At 40.1% G+C, this 22,762-nt stretch overlaps 2 protein-coding genes across 3 annotated transcripts; one reads left to right on the top strand and one right to left on the bottom strand.

The window, feature by feature from the left end:
• Window positions 1–782: 782 nt before the first annotated feature.
• On the bottom strand, window positions 783–13,152 carry fam78ab (family with sequence similarity 78 member Ab). 2 transcript variants are annotated; one of them, XM_044173066.1, is made up of 3 exons: window positions 12,663–13,148; window positions 11,568–11,871; window positions 783–6,015 (listed from the first exon to the last, which is right to left on the bottom strand). In XM_044173066.1, exons 2-3 carry the CDS (start codon window positions 11,828–11,830, stop codon window positions 5,490–5,492), a joined length of 789 nt encoding a protein of 262 aa, XP_044029001.1. In that variant the 5' UTR covers window positions 11,831–11,871; window positions 12,663–13,148; the 3' UTR covers window positions 783–5,489. The 2 variants fall into 2 exon arrangements, with proteins under 2 accessions (XP_044029001.1, XP_044029000.1); XM_044173065.1 differs by having other exon boundaries at window positions 11,568–13,152.
• A 201-nt stretch (window positions 13,153–13,353) lies between these two features.
• LOC122865112 (inactive phospholipid phosphatase 7) lies at window positions 13,354–22,301 on the top strand. The gene is made up of 3 exons (XM_044173064.1): window positions 13,354–13,874; window positions 14,035–14,779; window positions 20,606–22,301. The coding sequence occupies exons 2-3, from the start codon at window positions 14,299–14,301 to the stop codon at window positions 20,992–20,994; spliced, it is 870 nt and encodes a 289-aa protein (XP_044028999.1). The 5' UTR covers window positions 13,354–13,874; window positions 14,035–14,298; the 3' UTR covers window positions 20,995–22,301.
• Window positions 22,302–22,762: the final 461 nt, after the last annotated feature.

Below are 22,762 nucleotides of genomic sequence, written 5' to 3'. Positions count from 1 at the left end.
TAATGTATTATTTGTGTTTGTTTATTATCCTCACTTGATTTTATCCCATTATTTCACTCTACTATATGTCCTTTCCTTACCGCATCTTCTTTTATTGCTTTTAATCACTGTCATCAACAGAAAGAGACATATATAGAGCAGTAACATCCCTTCCAATGCTTTAGAAATCTCTTGACTGACATACAGAACATCATGTGCTCAGCCATGTATGTGTAGCCTCTGGGTTTATTCATACAGTATGCATGCACGCTTTCAAGATTTTTCAATTCAGCACTTAGGACTGCGTATCTTTATCCTGGCTCAGAGAGTATCTGAGTCTTTGATTTGTGCAGAGTGAATGAACACACAGCCCAACATGTTTGGAAAGGAAACCACCCTGAAGTGACACATGTATGGATGAAACTAATATATTCATACAGTATAATCTGTTAAGGAAGGCGATGCACAGTGTATTTATCAGACAGCAAAGGAAACTCATTGTTGGTTTCAGTTTCATTGTTAAATTCAGACCAGCAAAGTGAGCTATTGATAGAAACATTACAGTTCTGAAAATAAATGTATTGGCTAGAATAGTTCTTATAATAGTATACAAGGCCTTAAAAATTATCTGAAAACATAACAAACATTATTTAAACAACTTTAATATGAACAATATGAACTTTCTAGCAAACATGGGTGTTGCTTAATTTTGCTTTAATATATATATAATGCACATACTGTATTTGACTGCGAGAAAAGTACATCTGCACATTTAAACTAAAAAGAAACTGAAAGACAACAGATAATATTTGTACATTTTATTCATTCATGAAAAATACTTTTTATATTTTTTTTTTCAGGGGTTGTTTCCCCAGTGTTGTGCATTTTCACAGTTTTAAATATTTGCCAGAACTGACCCATTTTCAAGTATTGGTGTAAAAGTCAAAGCTGAACAAAAGAACACAAACTGCTTTAACGATTTCAGTGCTGTATTTCCATAAAACAAACCAAACAAAATGAGAAACATACAGTCGCTCATATTACCTTGTGTGCTACATTTAGGGTTGTATATAAACCATGGGACTATGTTAATTTTTGAAGTAAGGAGAACAGCGAGATGAATTGATAAGTTTTCTTTTTCATGGGATAAAACCAAAAGTCAAAGCCAGGAAATGAAGGCAGGTGGTCCTGAGTGTGAACTTATTGGTTTACATAAAGGGATGATCATTCACTGATGTCTCATGGGGGTTAAATAACCACATAAAGATCTGAAGCAAAGGTAGCAGCCCTCAGAAGACCTGTAATGGTGTGGATTTAGGAGAAGAGGCTTTCATTCACTTGGCACAGCCCTACAAGCAGAAAACAGTACAACCAATAAGCTTTCACATGGCTACATTTTACATTAATGAAGTTGCTATGGAAATACAAATATGCTAAATGCATTTAATGATTAAAAACAACTAAAACAGGCCTATTATTCAGTGCCAAGAGGTTTTTGAGTTTTCATAGTTTTGGCTTTGTCCAATTTTGGCACTTTTTGCCCTCTGTACAGCTAACAAACTATGATTTTGTTTTTCTGGCTTAGTTAACGAAGAACATAAAGCATCTATGAACTTCTTTTGTTGTGTGAACATAAAATACACATCTTTAACAAATTCAGACACAGTTAGTGACAGTGCCCTTTTCCTACAATATAACATGAAATGCTGTTGATAGTTGACATGTACCCACTCAATGACCTCAATACTTCCATTTCTCTTTCATATTTAAACCTACTCACTGTAGTTTAACAACACAAAAGATACATATATCTCTTCCTGTTTATTAGTAAATAAGTGTGTTTGTGTATATGGCTTTGTAGCATGTGCATGTGTCAGATGGTCCACGTGCAGGGCTGATAAATGAGTTCACACTGCCAATGTGACACTGCTGTGACAATCAGATACCACGCCAGGCCTGCTTCTTTCCCCTCAGGGTGTGTGTGTGTGTGTGTGTGTGTGTGTGAGGACAAGCTCTGCCCCTATTTTATGACAAGGACGTTACCTTCCCTGCACTGTGTGTGTGTGTGTGTGTGTGTGTGTGTGTGTGTGTGTGTGTGTGTGTGTGCGCGTGCGTGTGCGTGAGTGAGACAGAGAAAGAATCATGACTCGACAACAGCAGAAGCACATCAGTGAAACTCCTCATCCTGCTTAAATCCCTCAAATGGGATTTAACACACACGCTCACATAAATATACACACACACACACACACATACTGTGAGTACGGGCCACTCTGCATGTCAAGGTTTAATTACATTACGTGTAGTCCAGCTTGAGTATTATCCACAGTATCCATAGGTCATAGCAAGACATTACGAGGCAGTCCACGAAACAAAAATGGCCCCATACTACGTTAGGTGAAAGATCACTGAGTTCATAAAGTACATTTTAGGACTTTGACAGCTCCCCTCACACAAACACTTTGACCCTCACCTTTGCTAGTTGACCTCACTTAAACCTCACCCATGACTCTAGTTAGCCGTTGCATAGCACGACTGTTCAGTCACAGTTCAGTCCATCTAGGGCATGTAAGTGTGTCACTGCACATCTAATTATGACAGCAGTCCCCCAATACCCTTTTAACTTCTCTTCTCCTTCACCCATGCCCTGCGACCCTGCCTGGAGCAGAGGCCAACAGGAGTGTCTGCAGGAGTAGCCGCATGTGAACTTACAATGTAGTTATAATGTGAACAAAGCCGTTTAGCTGGTGGCATCAAATAGACATCATGAATTGATGTTTGAGCTCTGGTTCAGCTAGATTTTATTTGACTTTTACTACACAAATCTACATGGTGCTCTGCAGAGCAGCTAGCTAATTCTTTAGCTAGCTAATTCTCCAAAGAGTGTAACGTTGTCATTCCATTCTACTGTGTTTTCATGCCATTGGATTTACACTGGAAACCACTCCACTCATGGTTAAAGAAATATTCAGAGATTTTACTTGCTTTCTTGCCAAGAGTTAGTTGAAAAGATTGATACCACTCATATCTGTCTGCCAAATATGAAGCTACAGCCAAGAGACGGTTAGCTTAGCTTAGCATAAAGATGGGAAACACCCCCTGTAAAGCCACAACTTGTCATTTTTACACTTGTTAGTGACCTTTAGAGGTGCTGGTAGGCATATTTTAGCTGTCCAGTCTTGCTATGCTAAGCTAACTGCTGGCTATAGCTTCATATTTAGCATACAGACATGAGAGTGGTATAGATCTTTTCATGTAATTCAGTAAAGTATTCAAAGTACTACTGAGTAAAATCACAAAATAAGTCATAGTTTTGTATTGGCAGAATGGACACAATAAACAACACAAAAAAAAATGTGGTATGAACCAAGTTTGATGGATGAATGCTTTGTACAGTCGATAGTAAGGAGATGCTAATGCACTGAAACAGCAGCAGCTGACTGATCTTTGTGAAATACATGAGCTGAAAAGACTTGCATGCAAATTATTTCTTTGGTTGAAGCACAGTGAACTTGGAAGGTGTTTGTAACATCTGAAAGTGAAAAACTGGCCATTAACAGAACAAAGTCTTACAGAGCTCATTAACTGATTTTTAAAAAGTATATGTACATAAATAACTTTGTACCCATATTTTGGCTTCCCAAGATAAGGAGAGAAAAGGCCCAGATGCTAAATTCAGCCTTTAAAAATAGTTTTCAGTTTGCAGCTAAAGCCCTTCTCAAAGATTTACAGTTAAATGGGCATCATCTCATTTAATGTTGGTATTTAGCTGACCAGAGCTGCTTGTTTATGCGTGTGCTTGTGTCTTTCATTTGCTGGCGGTGAAGTAAAGGGGAGACAAGCCCCACATTTCTGCAGCGAGAGCTACAACTGGCAAAGCAGAGAACTGGGTCATCTATATGCCAACTGAGCAGTCAGGATCAAACTTGCATGCCTCCTGCTCTGTTTTTCAGCCTCGACAACAGATAAAAGAAACGAGAGAAAGAAGAGGGGAAGGCAAGGGGGAGGAAGGGGAGGAGTGGGAGGAAGAACACTGGTGTAGATGAAGATTACAGATGATTGAGGATGAGGGACAAAAACTCAACATGAGAGAGACATGTTTTGATTTTAATATAATATAAAGAAAAGGGATGTTATTGATTTTAAAGGAAGGCAACCATAATAAATACAATGTGTATAAGATTGTCAGACGAGTGGAGAAAAGATAACAAACAGCACAGCATATCTCCTGCTGTTTTTATTCTCCAGTTATTAAGAGTTATTTATCCTCTCTGCGGCTGCTTATTAATCAAAGTATTGATTGTTCAATGTGAGCAATGCAAACACTTAGTTACTCACTGTGGCAATAAAGAGTAGGCCAGACAGGATGGATGAAAAAAGAGAAGGGAAGGAAGTGAAAAAGGGGCCCTGAGATGGAGTGATACAGAAAAAGGAAAACTTCTTTTCAGATGTTGAATGCTACAATAGCCTATAAACAGAATAAAGTGAATGAAATGAGGTTAACTGAGGAGTGCTTTTTTTGTACTTTTTGCTCAAGTTGTTATTGCACGTTATTGTGTTGAGTGCTATTGTCAAGGGTTGGCTTTGCTGATGTTCTCTGCATTTTGTTGCATAATGCACTTGAAACACAACTAGTGAGCTTGGTTGTATAACAGTGTCTATGCATAATGCTGGTTATACTCGTGAGACAATACATTTGTCAGGTGAATGCAACTGAACATAAAAGCCTAGACTTCAGACCCGGATCTTCTTCTGTGGTATCGTGCCTGTCCTAAACCCACACATGCCAGTACCAGCAGTCTGGAAGAGGCGGGACAAATGAGCAAAATACTGCATTGCACTTTGTTTAAGGCGAAAAAGTTTGCAGTGGAAGGTGATGTAAACTTAAGGCAGCATGGATTGAATGTCTTGCATGTTTTTAAAAAAAATACTAAAATCTAGTATGTCACCCAATGCAGTTCATCATGTGAAGCACACGACGACAATGACAAAGTTAAATGCACTCTCTTCCAACCCATAAATAAAAACACAACTAGTATTCATACACAAGGTTTGTGCATATCCATGTATGTAGCATGTCTGCAGACATAGTCATGTAAATACTTAAATCCATCCACACTCACAAACCCCATATCACTTGGCCCAAACAGCCAAAATATAAAACTAAAATAAAAAACAAAGAAATTCTCTAGTTTTTCATTTTTGCAATGATTTCATTTAGCACAGTGCGACCCGACCCAGTTCGAAGGTAGAATGGTTGCAGTTTGTTCGCTCCAGTTTTAAAAGTGTGTTTAAGCCCCCACCTCAAAGCAACAGCTGGTCTTTTCTCAGAGCTGGTTTCATTTGTCTCTGCCTGTTTTTTCTCTGTCAGTTTTTTTAAAACATAAGAGAGAAGAATATAGAGGCAAAACAGAGGGGAAGGGTTAAAGCAGTGAGAGCTGGTGACGAGCAAGAACAAAAGAAAGAACAAATAAGAGATGATACTGTTAAGGTATCCAAGGCCAGTCTGGTCAGTATTTGGGTGGGATGACCACCACAGGGTCACCATTCTTTGGCCGCCACATCAGCACCTGGGCATCATTGGCGTTGGGCTTGACCATGGCGTTGGTGGGGATGGGCTCATTCTTGCCCAGGATCTGAGGCTGTTCCTGGGCCACAGGCTCATTCAGAACAGCCCTGTGACCCAGAGGCTTCTCTGGGTCCACATGGATGTGAAGCTGCATCCTCCAGCGGATTGTCTGCAGGACGAGTGTCTCTGAGGTGGCCTGGTTGATGGCCACCAGCCAGGTCGTAAAGCTCTGGTCACGGTGGATGCTGCTAAGCTGAGGCACGTTGCTGTCGCTGACGGGCACACCCCAGGTCACGCTGGGGTAGAAATTGTCATTCATACTAACGGTGAACTTGCTGTCCTTCTTGGTTGGGCCTACGACGGTGCAGGTCTCCGTTGTGTTGCCGTACCACGGGTAGTTGACCCCATCCGAGTCGCTGATGGCCTTGATCTTGCCATCTCGCAGGTCGGGGAGCTCCCAACTTGACCTGGAAGGTGGAAGGAGTCACAGATGAGGATTTACCCAGAAATGGAGCTCATAGACATTAAGTGGCTATTGAGATTAAAGGATAACTGCAGTTTATTACAAAACCGAGTCTTTTCTATCGGTTATGATAACAAGTCTGACGGGGCAAGAAACATGAGAGAACAACAACAATCAAGCCAGTTTTTATTTAAACCGCTTGTGTGTGAAATTGCATGAGGAAATGCATGCACAAGTATAGTAAGCCAAAGTTGAACAAGGAAGTTATCTGTAAACTGAGATGGATGTTTACAACTGGCAGTTTGGGTCTTTTTTTTTTTTTTTTTTTTTTTTTTTTTTTTTTTTTTACCATTTGCCTGTGTTTTCTCGTCCAAACAAGTTATGTTTCTTGAACCGTCTGACTTCTTTTTAGTAATGTCATAATTTCTATGGCCGATAGAAATCATGGCCAAAACTACAAAAATAAGACCCAAGTTGTAGTAAACCAGAATTATCCTTTAAGTTCATCTCTGGCGCACTAAACTAAACCAAAAGATTCCCCATGTAAAAAACTCTCTGGCCTGTGAATTTGCATCTTTATTAGTGTGACAAGTCTCCCTCTTGATATCACTGTATATCTAACAGCACAAGACAGAAACATTGAGTTGACTCAGTCCTCACAATTGGATCTTTCCGCCAATTTTCAAACTGCTGAGGAAAAATACAATACACACACACGACTTAAGTGACCTGGTACCTCTGGTCTGTCCATCTATCGATTTTCTGCCCGCAGCAGGAAATAGAGTACCTTTCATTCCCTGAAGCCCAGGATCAGCGGGACAGAGGAGATAACCGTGTGATCACCAACCACATGACTTACTGCCTGCTTGGCCTGGCCTCACATTGTGATTTATGTATTCACCCAGGGGGTGAGATTAACATGTCGGGCATGATAATAGCTGGCCCTTCTGTGTGTGTGTCTGTGTGTGTGTGAGAGAGTGTGTGTGCATGCGTGCTTTTGTGTGTGCATATGTAAATTTCTGTTTTGAAAAATCACTTAATCCTCTCAACTGATGCCTCTAAAACAATTTGCAGCAATTTTCCATTTTGTCGTGAACTCAGACAACTCCAGTATTCAAAATATTTCAACAGTAAATATCTGTCTGATTCTGAGAGGAAAACTTCTAGTATTTATTATTTATGAGCACATGGCTTGATATAAATCTCCAGCTTTTTAACCGTACAGACAATATGGCCTCACAAGCACATGTGCAGCTGAGCTTTATCATAACATGTAATGTCCTTATCATTTTCCTTCATCAGGTGGTACATCCATTGAAAGTATACACTAAACTGCCTAAATGCTGGGGGTTTTTTGACAGGCAAACTGAGACCTGTTCCTGTACATGAATTGCTATGAAACTGTCCTGGCGAAAAAGTACTTTATAATGTACATCAAAAGCAAGAACATACTGTAGCAGCAAGCAGCAATGACGTGGGGGGAGAGTCTGCACACAGGTACAATATGAAGTTGTGTACCCACTGAGGAACTTTGATCATGAGTGGAGAAAGCGTTACAGAGATATGGCTCACTTCCTGTTTGTGTCTTCACTGCCTGCTTTGTCACAGCCAAATGGTCTGCAATAAGTGGTGTGTGTGTTTGTGACAGAACCGCAGGGATGTTAAAAGCGATTCACTCAAAAAAAAACTACTCAGCTGTCTTGCATTGTGTCCCGAGCATGTCAATTATTGTAAATGTTGCATGCACTCTAGCACAGTATTTCCCCACAAGGGGTACTTCTGCACTTGCCAGGGAGTAGGCCAATTTGGAAAGATTGTGGAGTAGCTCAACTAACTAAAAAAAAAAATTAATATATATATATATATATATATATATATATATATATATATATATATATATATATATATATATATATATATATATATATATATATATAAATTATGAATTATGAATTGACTAAATAAATATACAGTATATCCACATACTGAGTGAGCTGTAACACCTGAACGGGACAGGTTGTGATTGAGACTGCGTGAGAACTAGTTAGCAAGTGGGCAGATAAGTCTAAACGGTTAGCTAAAAGTAATGGATACTCAGTTGAAACAGATAACTAAAAGTAGTGGATAAACAGTTAAAATAGTTAGCTAAAAGTAATGGATAAACAGTTAGCTAAAAGTAATGGATAGCTAAAAGTAACAGCCACTGGTGGTACAAATGCAAACTTGACCAAACTAAACTCTGTTAGTTTAATTGTATGAAAAAATATTGTAACAATATCGACTTTTATATAGTTAGGCTAATAGTGTTAAATAACATGCAGTTTAAAATCAGTTCAAATGAACACGTTTGTAACATGACTGGTGGTGGTGATGAAAGGGTAGGCCTACTTGAGTTCATCTGATGGGGCTGAAAGTTGGGAAGCACTGCTGTAGTACACGGTTGCAATTTCCTGTTCACCTACTTTAAACCTCCAGTGATTATAAGCCCTGTGCTCTACACATTTAAATTGAAAGCTCTTTAGCAAAGGTTTGACTGAACCAATATCAAATACCGGTGGTGACCGGTGACTCTTATATAGAGTATAAGAACCCTCTTGAATAAGCCACATTAATCGCATCCAAAAGACATCTGCTTGTTTACAGTATATTGTGAAGATTGCATCACCTCTGCAGAAGAAGCAAAGAAATGTGTTTTTGACAAAGCTGTAAATAGAAGTTGATTTTGTGGGCTGAAATTGACTAGACTAGATTAGTGATATGTGAAAGGGTTCAAAGCTTTAGGTCTGATCACATCTGATTATTAGAAGTTTCCAAACAGCTTCATTGGGAATTCATGTATCTACTGAGCAAAGCGGAAACACAGCTCATTTCCTGTTTCTGCAACCTTTCTGCCGCATTCATTTGCATGTCACAGGCAAATGATTTGGAGTATCAAAACTCTGTTGATAACACACAGATGGTGAAGATTGGATCAACTTTGTAGGAGTTCAACTGAAGAAATAGAGTGCCAATGCAATTAATTAACCAATTACAGCATGCTTAAGCCTCACCACCTGTATGTGTGTGTCTGTGTGGACTACCACACTGCTCTACCAAGAATATTGGCAGTAAGTTTTGTGTGTAAGATTAATGTTCATGACTAAAGTTAACTTTAATTTTAAGAAACATAATACCCATAAATGCTGTTAACAAAACTTCTACAACGGATAAATAGAATGAGAATCTCAGCACTCGAGAGTGCATTCCAACACCCCTATATGTAAGTCTATATGTACATGTATCTGTTGGATCCATGTTGGTTAGATCCAGCTTGTGATCGCCGTTCTTCTTTGTCGATGTGGTTTGTTTGTATGTGCCGTATGCTGACGTGATTTGTTGAATGTTATCTCTTAATTTTGTGTTTGCTGGCTGCAATTTGGCCAGACGAGCGCATTAGTTGTCTCATTTTGTATCCTGTTTGTTGGTACTTAGTCTTAAAAAGAATTTTATACAACTTGACATTTTTGAGAAAAGAGGCATAATATTGATTATCTGTTCATTCCTCTACTGTGAACCCAGTCAAGCACAGTACACTGGGAGTTAGTAACTGTGTCCAATTTTATGTTTTGGGCTTCAAAATGGGGAGCTATTCTGCTTTTTGTTTGTTTCAAAATTGGACAATTTTGAATGTGTCTATGTTCCTTTATATGGCAACAGTACATCACTAACTAAAAACTTGACAAAAGAGTGTGACAATTAAACTTCAGCTAGATAAAAGAGTAAATATTCACAATACAATAGTGTAGCTTGGATGAAAGAGGCAATTACTGTAAACACAAATGCAGTTTACAAAAGGCATTGATCATACTGGACTTTTAGTGCATAATTGAGGGTTCTCTCTCTCTCTCTCACTGTCTCTCTCTCTCTCACACACGTGCAGGATCATACTAGGGTGGGGGTGTTGGGGAGGGGACTGTGCCTCTAATCTTAGACATGCAGCACTCAGACATCAGCTGCAATGTCTACAGATAAAGCATATTCTGGGTACATGTCAGCTTGTGGTTGCTGACTACAGTATATAGGACGAACGCTACTTGTAACATTTGTACGAATACCCCACCCCCACCCCCCCCCCCCACACACACACACACACACACACACACACACACACACACACACACACACTTACTGTACATATACAGAGAATGACAAAGAGACATGTTAACAATCACTCTGTGTCATGAGCATATTTTCTTAAAGCTGAATTTGATCATGTTTGTCTTGTTTATAACCACTGGTGGAGGGATCTGAAAGCTCATAGCGATTATTTCTCGTCACAATGCGCTACTCTCATATACTAATCTTCCTGAATACAGATGTTAATGTCATTTTTTGATTACACGGCACAGACTGACGTTGGCCCAGCTGTAACCATAGGCAAGTTTCACTACTTTTTTTCTTTTTTTTCACTGAAGAATAATTTTAGCATTATCTGTAATACAGAAACAGGAACACCAACACTCAACTCAACTCAGCCCATTAAATTAGACAGAAATAAAGGTTCTCTTTTGGGGGTTGGCACCGACTGTCTCCTCTGTCCATTTTAAGAGTTTGGTAATAAGTGCTTGAGTTGGGTTTCTTTTCCTGAAGTCCAATCTGGATCTGTTGGCCTAAGATTGTCAAACTTAAAATTCTCCATGTAGTTCCCCATTTTGGGTGAAAGCACTTCTCAAAAAGTGATCTCATGATTTCATCAGAGTTGGATGGCACAAACAAAATATATGTATAAGACATAACCATTAATAGATTAATTCATTAGTCGATCAACAGAAAAATCATCTGCAATTATTTTGCTCTTCAATTAATCGTTTCAGTCTTTTTTTTGTGCTACAAATGCTATTCATTCTCAGGAGCTCAGCTTCTGAAATGGCAGGATTTGCTGTTGCTCTTTGTCACATATGATAGTAAACTGAATACCTTTGGGTTTTGAACTTCTGATCAGACAAAAACAGACATTTGAAGACGTCACCTTGGGCTCAGAATAATCCTTATTCGCAGCCCTAATGTTAACTTTCCATTTAGTTTTCTAATACATGTGTGATCAATAAAGAAGATCCAGAAATAAACTCCAGTGAGACACACAAGACATTTTTATCCAAAACCTTTGTTTTTTTTCTTCTTGTCTGTCAATTCATACCTCAAATATAACAAACTAATCAGAATAGTTGCTGAGTTTCTGTAACCCATGATCACAGTGCTGATGAGGTAAAGCGTCATGTAATAACAAACATTTTCAAAGTAACCGAAGCAACCTTGATTTAATTCATATAATCTGAATTGTCAGAAATATCAGTCGCAGCTAATTAAGCTAACAGAGCTCAAATGGCTTTATTCATCAGTGTTGGGGTTCAATATTCCAAATATAAAGCATTATACTTGTTCATTTCAATGTGAATAATTCTCATTAATCCCTGGTACATGAGTCTCAACCAAATGTGCTCAACACATGCTCATCACCTAACAATGATGATCGCCAAAGCCTGACAACACGAGAAAAAAAGAGCCCATGATACTCACATCCCTTTGTTTCCATACGTATTGTAGAACTCCATGTGGTTACAAGCTTGAATCCAGCCGATGGTCCATGTCTCTTTACCGGCCACTGGCGGCACCAAGACCCGGGCACAAGCTCGGAAGTGCGGTGTCCGGTAGCGCAGAACCACGCTGGATGACTCGTCGATGCTGGTGGGGTTGGGGTCGATGGAACTGTTCACTTCTAGGATGATGATACTGTCTCGGAAACTCTTGGGCTTACACTTGATACTCTGGATGCAGCCCATTGCATTAAATAGCAACACAATCCACAACAACGTCCAGAGGTCTGGAGAAGAAAGACGCATGGAAACAGCAAGAAAATCACCTCAGTTGGATCCACAGCATGTTCTCCCCCCCCAAAAAATAGCTTACCAGATTAAAAAAGTGCTTATTTATAGCAGACTGTCTCATACAAAAGCCATGCATCTTTGATCCAAAACTACTTTCAGAAAAGAAGAAGAAGACAGGCCTAGAAAATCTTCATATTTGTAGAGCGCATGCTTTCCGGTGCGTAAACGCAACTTCACCAAGCAAGCGCAGGTACAATAACTTTCCTTATGTTTTCATGCTATCAAGTTACAAGTCATTGCCTCCTAAATGCGCTTTATCACAAAAAGACTTGACCTTTTGGCAACATGCATCCATTGGAAAGATGCGCGTAAAAGTTTCAAGTTAATTATGAGCTAAATAATTAACAGAAACTAGGCCTACTAATGTTACATCTTGGCGTCATATTCTCTTCTGTGTGATTCTTTGTCATTAACAGCTAATCCCTGGACTATCCACTGGCTAAAGCTCTATGTCCAGCTGGTGACAAGAATCATAATCAAAAATGTCTTGCTGGACAGTGCACGCGGACAGCTATAAACGCCAAATGGCAGCTCAGAGGTGACGCTCACATTATTAATTTAATCCGCAATAGCCTCGATTCCTCACAACAAAAAGTGTAATTTAACGATTTAAGAGCGTTATACTGAACGTGTTTACACATGTGCGGATTAACTGTTCATGCAGTGCAATTGCATGAATTGGGGTTTATTTTTAGCTGACAAAAACAACATGCAAAAAGAAGTCTACCTATAAAACAATTCGCTGGAAAGTCTCCAGTGTCTTCGGCAGGGTCAAATCCTGGAGAAATTCAGAGCGAACGGCGGCTCACACAGTTGTTCGGTCAGAGAGGTAATTCCGTTATCTCCTTCACACCCGCTCCCGTTATTTCTCCACTATAGCTGCAAATTGTTTCCCCGTCCCACAGAGAGAGAGGTAGCATTTCCACAAGCTCTGAAATCTAGTCCAGTTTGAGACGGAGCACCGCAACATCCAAAGGACACCGCCGGGTCAACTTTAACACCCATTTCACCGGATCCATTCTTAGATTTAAAAATAAATAAAAAATATAACGCCTCTGGAGGGAGAAATGCCAGCTGTCACATAGTTCGACCGCACCGACAGTTGCAGTCCTGTCTGTGATGGGATGCAGTTCAGCCTAAATTCCTGCACAAGCTGTCATTTCTCCGTGCTCGTCCCATCGCTGCCTCGGCAGGTTCACCCCGCTGCGCATTGGTCTCTTTCATCTGCCTGGGAAGCAGCTTTATAAGTATTTTTCAAGCGACACTTCCGCTCTGAGCAGCAGGCATGCTGGGAAATGTAGGCACGGCGATATCTGTTGGAAATTATCAGTAAATAATCTCAGAGCACATTCTTTTGGCTAGAATGATTCATACAGAAAGTGAGAGGGTTTGCCTTTTTTTGTCCGGGCGGAGTTTACAGCCTACAGAAGGCTGACATGATCAATATTTTAACAGTTCACCTCACTTCACCTCGTAGGCTGAGAGCTTCTGTGTGATGTTGAAGAGGAAATTTTGTGGCATTTTGTCCATGGACCGCGCATTCAACTAATAATTTATTAGAATTATTATAGGCTAGTAGTAATAGTGTAGCAGTAACATTTTTTACTGACTAGATCATAGATCGGACCCCCCGAGTCCGGTCGCTGTCTGTTTAAGCACCTTGGAGAACTCCGCTCCACAGCAGAGCGCTCTGCAGATGTTGAATCGCGATCGTGCGTAAACTACGTCAAATCCGGAAGAACCAAATGCTGCACTGCTTGGGCTGCCTTGTCTTCACCCTTTGTTGATGATATCGGCTGTCTGCTAACGGTTTCAGGTTGTGCCTGCATCGCGTTATACTAGAATCCTCTTTCCTCGCTGCCAGGATCTCAGAGGTGTTATGGAGGCTGCAGGGGAGATTTAGAGTGATGCTGTGTGGTTCATATTCTTCCTTCGCCTGGTAAGACGACAGCACCGTATCTTGCGTATTTCTTGCACAATTTCTACGCTGAGCCTGTTTTCCACAGCAACACACGCAGTAAAGCACCTGTTAGCTGTGTTGTTGTGTCATGCGTGGCGTAACAAGATGCTCATGTTGTTACTTTATCTCCATGCTGTAGATCGGGTTTCACTGGATTGGCCGAAGCAAATGCCATTCAATACACTCTCCCAGCGTGCATGGGTCGCGGTATAAACAGCATGGCCATCACGCATTCCAGTGGGTCTAAATATATCTATTAAGGCCACAGGAGGGGAAGGTCCGGTGTAGGGGGTTTATCCTGGGACATTTCACTGTCGTGGTGAACTCGCACCACTTGAATTATCTTCCAGAGATTGACAATCGGTTGTTGGACCCACAGAGGAGAACTTGCCCCTGTCCAAACATGCCCTCGAGTTACAATGTGAGATCCAGGGCGCGGGAGAGAAACAGCGTCCTGAGCAGACCTGAGTTCATGTCACTGAACCAACAGCCCCTCCGCGGCGGCGGCGGCCCCTCTGAGAGCCGAGGCACCGCAAAGCGACCGGGCCAGATCAAGCACCAAACAAGCCAGCCGAGTGAAGAACCTACCGACAGTGGCAGCAAGGACAGGAGAGAGCCCAGCAAAATGCCAGAGGAAGACTGTATGCAGCTGAACCCTTCATTCAAGGGAATAGCGATTAACTCCCTCCTGGCCATAGACATCTGTCTGTCCAAGCGCATGGGGGTGTGCGCCTACATGTCGTCCTCCTGGGGAGGCTGCCGCTCCATGGTCGCCCTGTTAGCGCTCACAGGGCACGGCATCACGTGGATCATTGGTACTATTGTGTGTCTCACAAGGAGTAACACTCTGGCTGGGCAAGAGGTCCTGGTCAACCTGCTGCTTGGTAAATGCCACACCACACTCACCAACCACTCCAAACCTCCCAACAGTAGTTCAGTACCCAGAATGCACCATACAGGACAAGCCAAGTCACCAGAATGGCATGCACTCAGAATCTTCTTTTGAAACTGATTCAGATTATGCCTTGTGTCTTGCAAAGGTTGACTTTGCACTCTTGGTTTTGTCTCACCTGTGAAATCAGTCAGCTGTGCCTCAGTGTGTTCGCCACTGTATTGTAATTACAAAGAATGTTTTAGCCATCCACGTAGCCATTTCCAAAGTACATAGTTTAAACACAAGGGTTTAGTAAAACTGTGCTGATTGTCCCTCAGCAACAGAGAAGAAAATTCAGACTTTACAAGAAGAAACAGACAGAATGTCAACATGTGTCACTTTTGTTCAGTAATGTCAACATTATGTATTAAAAAGGAGGGTTTGTATATTGCTGTTTTTCTGTCTATTAGCATAAGTAGACTGTTTTTACAAGCCTCCCCCACAGTCTAATGCAATTTAATACAATAGCCCCATAATAAATACCTTTTATGAATGATCATCATCATCATCATCATCTCATGAGCATCAGTTTTTGTTGACTTTGTGTCAGATTGGTGTTGATTTAACTTATTGTTATGAGTTACATCTTACAAAATAATACAATCTAATACAGCCACACAAAAAGTACTGATTCAAAAAGACATATATATCCAAAGGTAGTATTTTTGCAGTGCATTAGATTGTACAATGGTTCATGATACATAGTTTTAGCTGCCTTTGATCAATGCTTATTCAGTAGCAAAAATAGATCTTTGTTGTTGTTGATTCAGTACTGAATTGTTTATCTCTACTAATGGTAAAAAAAAAAATAGTGTAAAGCAGCAGTACAGCACATTTTATTTCAACATATTTATGCAGCAAAGAGCAAACTACATGAGATCAAATTTTTAACAATGAATGGGGGACCTGCATGTGGGTGTGGGTGTGGGTGTGCACATGTACACACACATGCACAGTCTTGACCCAAACACAGATTATCAAGCAAAAAGCAGTACAAATCTCCTGGCTGTAGCTACCTTGAGCTCTGATTCGAAGCCAGTAAATCTCTGGATTTGGAGCACTGTTGTATTGTTGATTGGGACATTGTTCAGCCCCAAAGGCTTGTTCATTATTTGTCAGTCCGGGATAATTTTTAGTCTATTGAGGTCTGTCAGGAGAAAATCTACGAACATACTGAACAGTGGGTGGGGATTTAATATTTAATGCTGACTGAAATTGTGTTTTGTTTTCACCTAACAGGAAAGTAATCAGCCAAGACTGGCCTGTCAGGATTGGTTTAATTCAGTCCCCTGTCATGAGCGTATGAACAGTGCAGGGCAGAAATATTTCCCATGTAGTGTTTTGAAAACAAAGTTTAGTCACACAATGACTGGGACTGTCTAAAAGACTACTGAGCATGTCAGAGACTCCAAAAGCAAACCTTGACTGTGCAGAGGATGTTCCCATCCTTATCAGCTGCAGTGTAGTTCTGCACTGGTGTTTTCTGGTCTCTTCTTCTGTATAACTTAGTTACTCCGTTGACCCAGTTACTCCATTTCTCAAAGAATCTATGTTTACCTCATATCATACACAATTCTTCCATCAAAGAGGAAAGATATAGACAACTGGTAGATGCTTCAGGCATCAAACTGGTGCTAAAATGACACAGTCCTGTTTGAACTTATTAATGAACTTATGTATGAAGGAGGCCCTCACAGAACAGTTTACTTACACTGGATGCTTTATAGTGAAATACCACAATCATTCCAAGTAATAAAACTGAAAAAAACATGTATAAAACCCCCAAAAGGTCATATTTTAGTGGCAACTTTTAAAATATTTAGATTTGATTGTTTATCTTCAGTGAGTAGATTTCTAACACATGCTTTCAATGCATGTAACATCAGTGGCCACAGATCTGTAGTCTCATAGTCACTTCTTTGTATAATGTGCGCAGTACAAAAAAATGTGGCTGTTAATTACACAATTGCACTGCAAGTATGCAGATGTGATTGCAACAATATCATTACATTATCACCATTTGTACAAAGATAAATGAGGCAGAGGTGTATTCTAAACGCACAACTCCCTGGACTGTAGTTGAGGCCTGCATGGGTGGTGACAGTAACAAACAGACATGATTAGGCCATGCTCACACAGCTGTTGTATTTAATTTTTCATAATGCTTGGTGGAACAGACTGCTCAGTATTTAGCATTATACCTGTATGCAGCTCTTGACTTTGTTAGCAAAAGAATTCAGCAATGCCATAATCATTAAAGCAGCTATAATAAATATTTTTACATTAACGATGGATCACATTACCAAAGGAGTTGCTCGTAGTGACAAAACCACAGAGAATTATCTTACGGCTCTGCAGTTCTCCTCAGCTCTACAGAGCTTTTTAACGTCTTTTTACTCGTTTTAGCTATTCGGCCCACAACTTGACTGTTTTGGTTCACTCTCACCGTTAAAACCAATGTGTGCTACCTGCCCAGCACCAAACGGCAAACAAATAAAGTTAGTGACTAGCTGGTGAACCTATTGGAGCATTAGGCTAAAGAGACAAATATTTTGCTCAGGAGTTGGTTGAGACCAAAACAAAGCTAAAAGGAGAGTGAATTCTCAACTTATTTGTCACACATGACTCCAAATGAATGTTGTTCTGTGTCTGCTGGATGTGTAAATACGCAACTGTTTGCTAACAAGTTCACCATATCAACTTAAAAGATGATAATATGTCAGTGTTGTGTTTACAGCTTGTTTCCGCTGCCCCCCCCCAGTATCTCAATTTGGGATGGGGACTGCCTCTTTGGGATTAAAAGATGGGAATTACAAGAGCAACAAAAGTAGCCTTTATAAAGGGTCTGAGATGAGCTGGACGGTGTTTGCCCTGAATATTTGCAAATGATTTGCAGGCCACAATGAGTCAATTAAGATTAGTGATAGACTCACCCTTGCTCAAATTGGAAAGAAGAAACTCAGGGGAAGCAAAGTATAAATCGTTGATCTAGTATTCCTTCATCTTAGCTTAGTAGTGTCTGAAACAATGGGCATTGTGGGATTTCCTCACAATGCAAGTTGATCTGCGGCAGCCCAACCAATTATCTGCCCACACCTGTTGCACATCTTGGGGATGGAGTTTCCATTCTCAATATGGCAGTTTCCCCTTGAAGAGTAAAGCTGAGTTCAGCACACAGGATCTGATTCACCGATGGAGAGTGTTTGGCTGTGAACATGTTATCACACTGTGCTAACTGCAGTTTTGCTGTCTGTCCTGACAATGTTTCACAGCCAAGAACACTGAAAAACTCTCTACAGTGAGCGCACACACTGCAGAACAGAAACACAAAGGGGGACAAAGAAGTCACACAATCTGCCAGCACAAGTCTTTTTTAGAGAACACAGCTGGGATTTTTCAGAAAAAAACAGCAAGAACCAGAAGTTGGCATAATTATCCCCATATTCCAAGGGCAGGGTTGTCCTGATAATATGATGCCTCATTGCTTGGCTCACCTTCTGCCTCCTCTCAGTACATTTGAGATGTCGACTGCCAGAGGGCACCATGGGTCCCTGCAGCAAAGACCACAACAGTCCTCACTCACATCTCTCTAGTTTCATTGTCTGCTTAGCTCCTGTCCTGAACTGTTTTAAGTTTTTTACAAGCCTCTCTTTTGTTCCGTCAAATCTTCCTTTAGCAGTTAGATGTTTTCCCCCAGTGAACATGGGCACGACCTCACTAGCCAGCCTTTATCCATCCTGCCTCTATCTATCCATCCATCCATTATCTATAACCGCTTATTCTGAGAGTGTCGCAGGGGGCTGGAGCCGATCCCAGCTGACATTGAGCAAGAGGCGAGGTACACCCTGGACAGGTCGCCAGTCAATCACAGGTGCCTTTAAGGAGCTGGAATAGAAGTTCAAAATCATGGCCCCGCTAGGACAGAGAGTGAGCGACTGGAATGAGAAGTAGGGCCGCATAACCTATATGTCAGATGACTGACAGTTATTTAGCACAGAGCTGGTTGAGTGTGTGTGAAGATGGCAGACTTGAACAGAAGTTAAAGATGGCGATGGTAGGGATATTTTTGGGAGTGCTGTGGAGCTATAAAAAGCATTTGCAAATGTCTGGTATGTGGACTCAAAGCAAATGCTACTAGGTATTGTATGCCTTATTGGTTATTCTTGGTCACCAAGATATCTGTTTACATGTACTATAGTTGCTTTCTCTGAAGAGTCACTGTATAGCCATAATGCTCCACTGAGGCAGTTTGATACTCTTATTTGTGAATTATCTGTTTATTACTCAACACTATTGCTCTGTCCAGTATTTTTTACAGATTTTACAAGACTACGATTCTACAGCCATGCTAGCTGCTCTGTGATGCTGTACTTGGGCACCAAGGTGCTTTGAGCTAAATGCTAATGTCAACATGCTAATATGCTCACAATGACAATGCTAACATGCTGATGTTTAGAAGATATAATGTTAACCATGTTCACCATCTTAATTTAGTATGTTAGCATGCTAACATTTGCTAATTAGCACTAAACAAATTACAGCTGAGGATAATGGGAATGTCGGTAGTTTTGCAGGTATTAGGTCATAAACCAAAGTAATGGACACATTAAAATGTTGACCTGATGATGGTGATCACAAGGTTATTACAATTCACTCTGAGGGGGGCATGGATGTGTCTACCAAATGTCATGACAATCCAACCATTAGTTGTTGAGACATTTCACTCAAGACCACAAATGTGAACCTCATGGTGGCGCTACAGAGAAAGTTCTGGTGACCGTGAATGACCATGAACATTTTGTGGCAATCCATCCAATAGTAGTTGAGATATTTTAGTCTGGACCAAATAGACCGACATTGCCATGGCTAAAAACCACACCAATGGAGAAGTGCAAGGACATGCTGATTAGTTCTTCAAGTTCAAAGTTCAGAGTGGTACAGTTACTGTATTATGGAGATTTCACTGTCCTCATGAAAGTTTATATAATGCATTTTATCAGATTGTTTTTAATGGGAATGCTCTGATTAGAACAGTGGTTCCCAAAGTGGGGGTCAGGACCACCAAGGTGTACCAATATAAATCTGAGGCACAAGATGATTAAAGGGATTAGAAAGAAAAAATAATAATAATTCTGTTACACAAAAATAAGTTGGGTTTTTTTCTGATTTACTTTTCAGGTTAAGATTTTACTTTTTTTTAAAAAAACATTGGAAGTATCAGAAAATTAAATGGATTATAATAGATTAACCCAGCCAGCAAAATAAGCCCATTGTCACGTTTCAGATGTGTATGAATTGTTAGTAGTTATACCTCCCCTCTCCCCTCTAAACTTCTTAGATGGTTTTCTTTGAATAATTGTTTGTTGATATTTGTGTAGCAGAACTTCTTCTTTCCTACCTCTTTAATCACATCACAACCGTTACATATATCTGAACTAGATCCACTAACAGCAGCTACAACAAATGCTGCATCAGTATTAACAACTTAATATTCATATCATAATTTCATATATAATAATGTATTACTCTCCGGGGCCATTTTTTTGCACCATGACTACTTTTACTAAAAATACATTTTGCTGATAATACTTCTGTACTTTTACTTAAGTAGAATTTTGAATGAAGGACTTTTACCTAAAAAGGAGTGTTTTTACATTGCTGTATTGGTACTACTTTAAGTAAAGGATCTTAATCTTTCACCACTGAAATTGTCTACGTTACAGAATGTCAACACACTTTTTTTGCCTTTATAATCTAACTCCCTTTTTCGTGACAGCCCTCATTCTTGATGTCATGACTGTGGCTGGAGTCCAGAGGCTGGTGAAGCGCAGAGGCCCCTGGGAGATGATGCCAGGCTTCCTGGACTGCATCGCCATGGACATCTACTCCTTCCCTGCTGCTCATGCCAGCCGGGCCGCCATGGTCTCCAAGTTCCTGCTGTCCCACCTGGTCCTGGCTGTGCCGCTTCGCATCCTGTTGGTGCTGTGGGCCTTTCTGGTGGGCGTGTCCCGGGTGCTGCTGGGGAAACACCACCTAACTGATATGGTGTGTGGCTTTGCACTGGGCATGCTCCACTTTAACTTGATGGAGACGGTGTGGCTCTCATCAAGCACCTGTCAGACTCTTATTTCCATAAGCACGCTCAGCTGGAGCCCCTTTTTCTGAGCTTTTGATATAAGGCTATGCTAGCGCACAAGGCTTATTTGATACAGTAACCTTGCAATGTCAAGGACCTAGGTCTTTTTTTGCGAGGGTCCGAAGTTCTTATTGCAGGTTGTGAACAGAGAAGCATTAATATTTGTAATCAGGTGCTGGCTTGCATGTAACGCCCAAGACCTTACAAGACCTTTATAATGCTTCACAAACCCTGATATCTTCAGTCAAATCGACTAATACACACACCTCTGCTGATCCTTAATTTCAATGCTAATAAATAGAAATAATAATAAACAGAAAATTAAGATTAGATAATTAACTGCAACTGTACATGTAGGATTAAAGTTTTTGATTTTTAAAGATTATTAAGATTATTATTATTATTTGGATTCTCATAGAGTATGGTACCATTCATCCGTAACCGAACCTCTTTCTATTCATCAAATTCTCTCTTGAGTAGGTATGCCTCTTCCTCCTTACCATCCTACCTTTTACTTCCCCCTTCTCTTTGTTACCGCTTCCTCTTTTCTCAATTTTTGTTTGTGCTTCTATTCTGGGACAGTGAAATTCTTAAACCATGTTGAACACCGAATAGAGTTTGGTATACGGCTGTAATATTGGATGTCACACTAAAACATATAGAGTGATTGTTGTTTAGATATTCCACATTGTTCCTAATTGGCATGACTAATATGTTTGTATATTTCTGATGGGATTCTGTTCTTTTTATTGTATGTTTATCAAATATGAACTTATTTTTGATGCTGTTGAATTTAGCTGCTTGTGTAAAACAAATGTCACACGGAATTTAATAATTTTCTGACAGGGTCAAATATAATTTCCTTCAACATGCCCTTTGAGCTTTAATGAGTTTAAATCGTTTTTTATAGCATATATTTCTCTTCAGCTCTTTCATTTCAGACTGCTGCAGTCTGCACATTAGCCTAACAGATGCTTATGGTTTGTCAGAGATACTGATTTTATGCCCCACTAAACAACTGAAGTGTGTGTGTGTGTGTGTGTGTGTGTGTGTGTGTGTGTGTGTGTGTGTGTGTGTGTGCGATTGTTGGCATATGAAGTAAAAATATCTATTTGAAATATCAGTTTTTAACTAATTATACCTTTTTTAAATGTGTTTTTTATTGACTTTGATTGAAATCTGATGGGGGTCTTTGTGGCAAAAAAATGTCACTACATTGGTTTGGTGTGTAAATACAGTTTTGTGTACATTAGTTCGCTTTTTCCTGTACAGGGATCTGTGTATCATGTTTTTACTTTGTTTCTCCATCTCATTAATAAAACGAGGTGGGCTGTCAGTGCCTTTGTGTTTTATTATTTTAATGTGTGAACATACAGATGCCAATAATAGTCAAAATTGTTTTTTATATTCATTTTCAGGGTGAATAGTGGTTTCTTGCAAGTGTGGGTGTGTGGTGTTTATGTACATCACTTCATCTTTAATACACTATCTACAATACAAGGTTTTGCAAATATTTTAAATTGAACTACAGAACAACTAGTATGAGGGGAAAACACCATTAAACATAATTTGACAAATGATGTTCATGAATCAGCTGGATAGTATGCTACATTTCTATTCATAAGTCGGCTTTCCACAACAAATTGTTTTGATTGCTTCAAACATTACATGGGCTGCAAGGCATCACATCTGCACAACTTGGTCAGCAAAAATAATAAAGAAGTGTGATCTGTTGAAACCCTAAGCAATGACATAGCTCTGCCATTATACTCTTTCCGGCAGTGCTAAACTTTAGAA

This window comes from Siniperca chuatsi, linkage group LG18 (genome assembly GCF_020085105.1).
Source record: "Siniperca chuatsi isolate FFG_IHB_CAS linkage group LG18, ASM2008510v1, whole genome shotgun sequence".
Lineage (NCBI taxonomy): Eukaryota > Metazoa > Chordata > Actinopteri > Centrarchiformes > Sinipercidae > Siniperca > Siniperca chuatsi.
The sequence above is the reverse complement of the archived record's forward strand: the minus strand, read 5'-3'. Positions and strand labels throughout refer to the sequence as shown.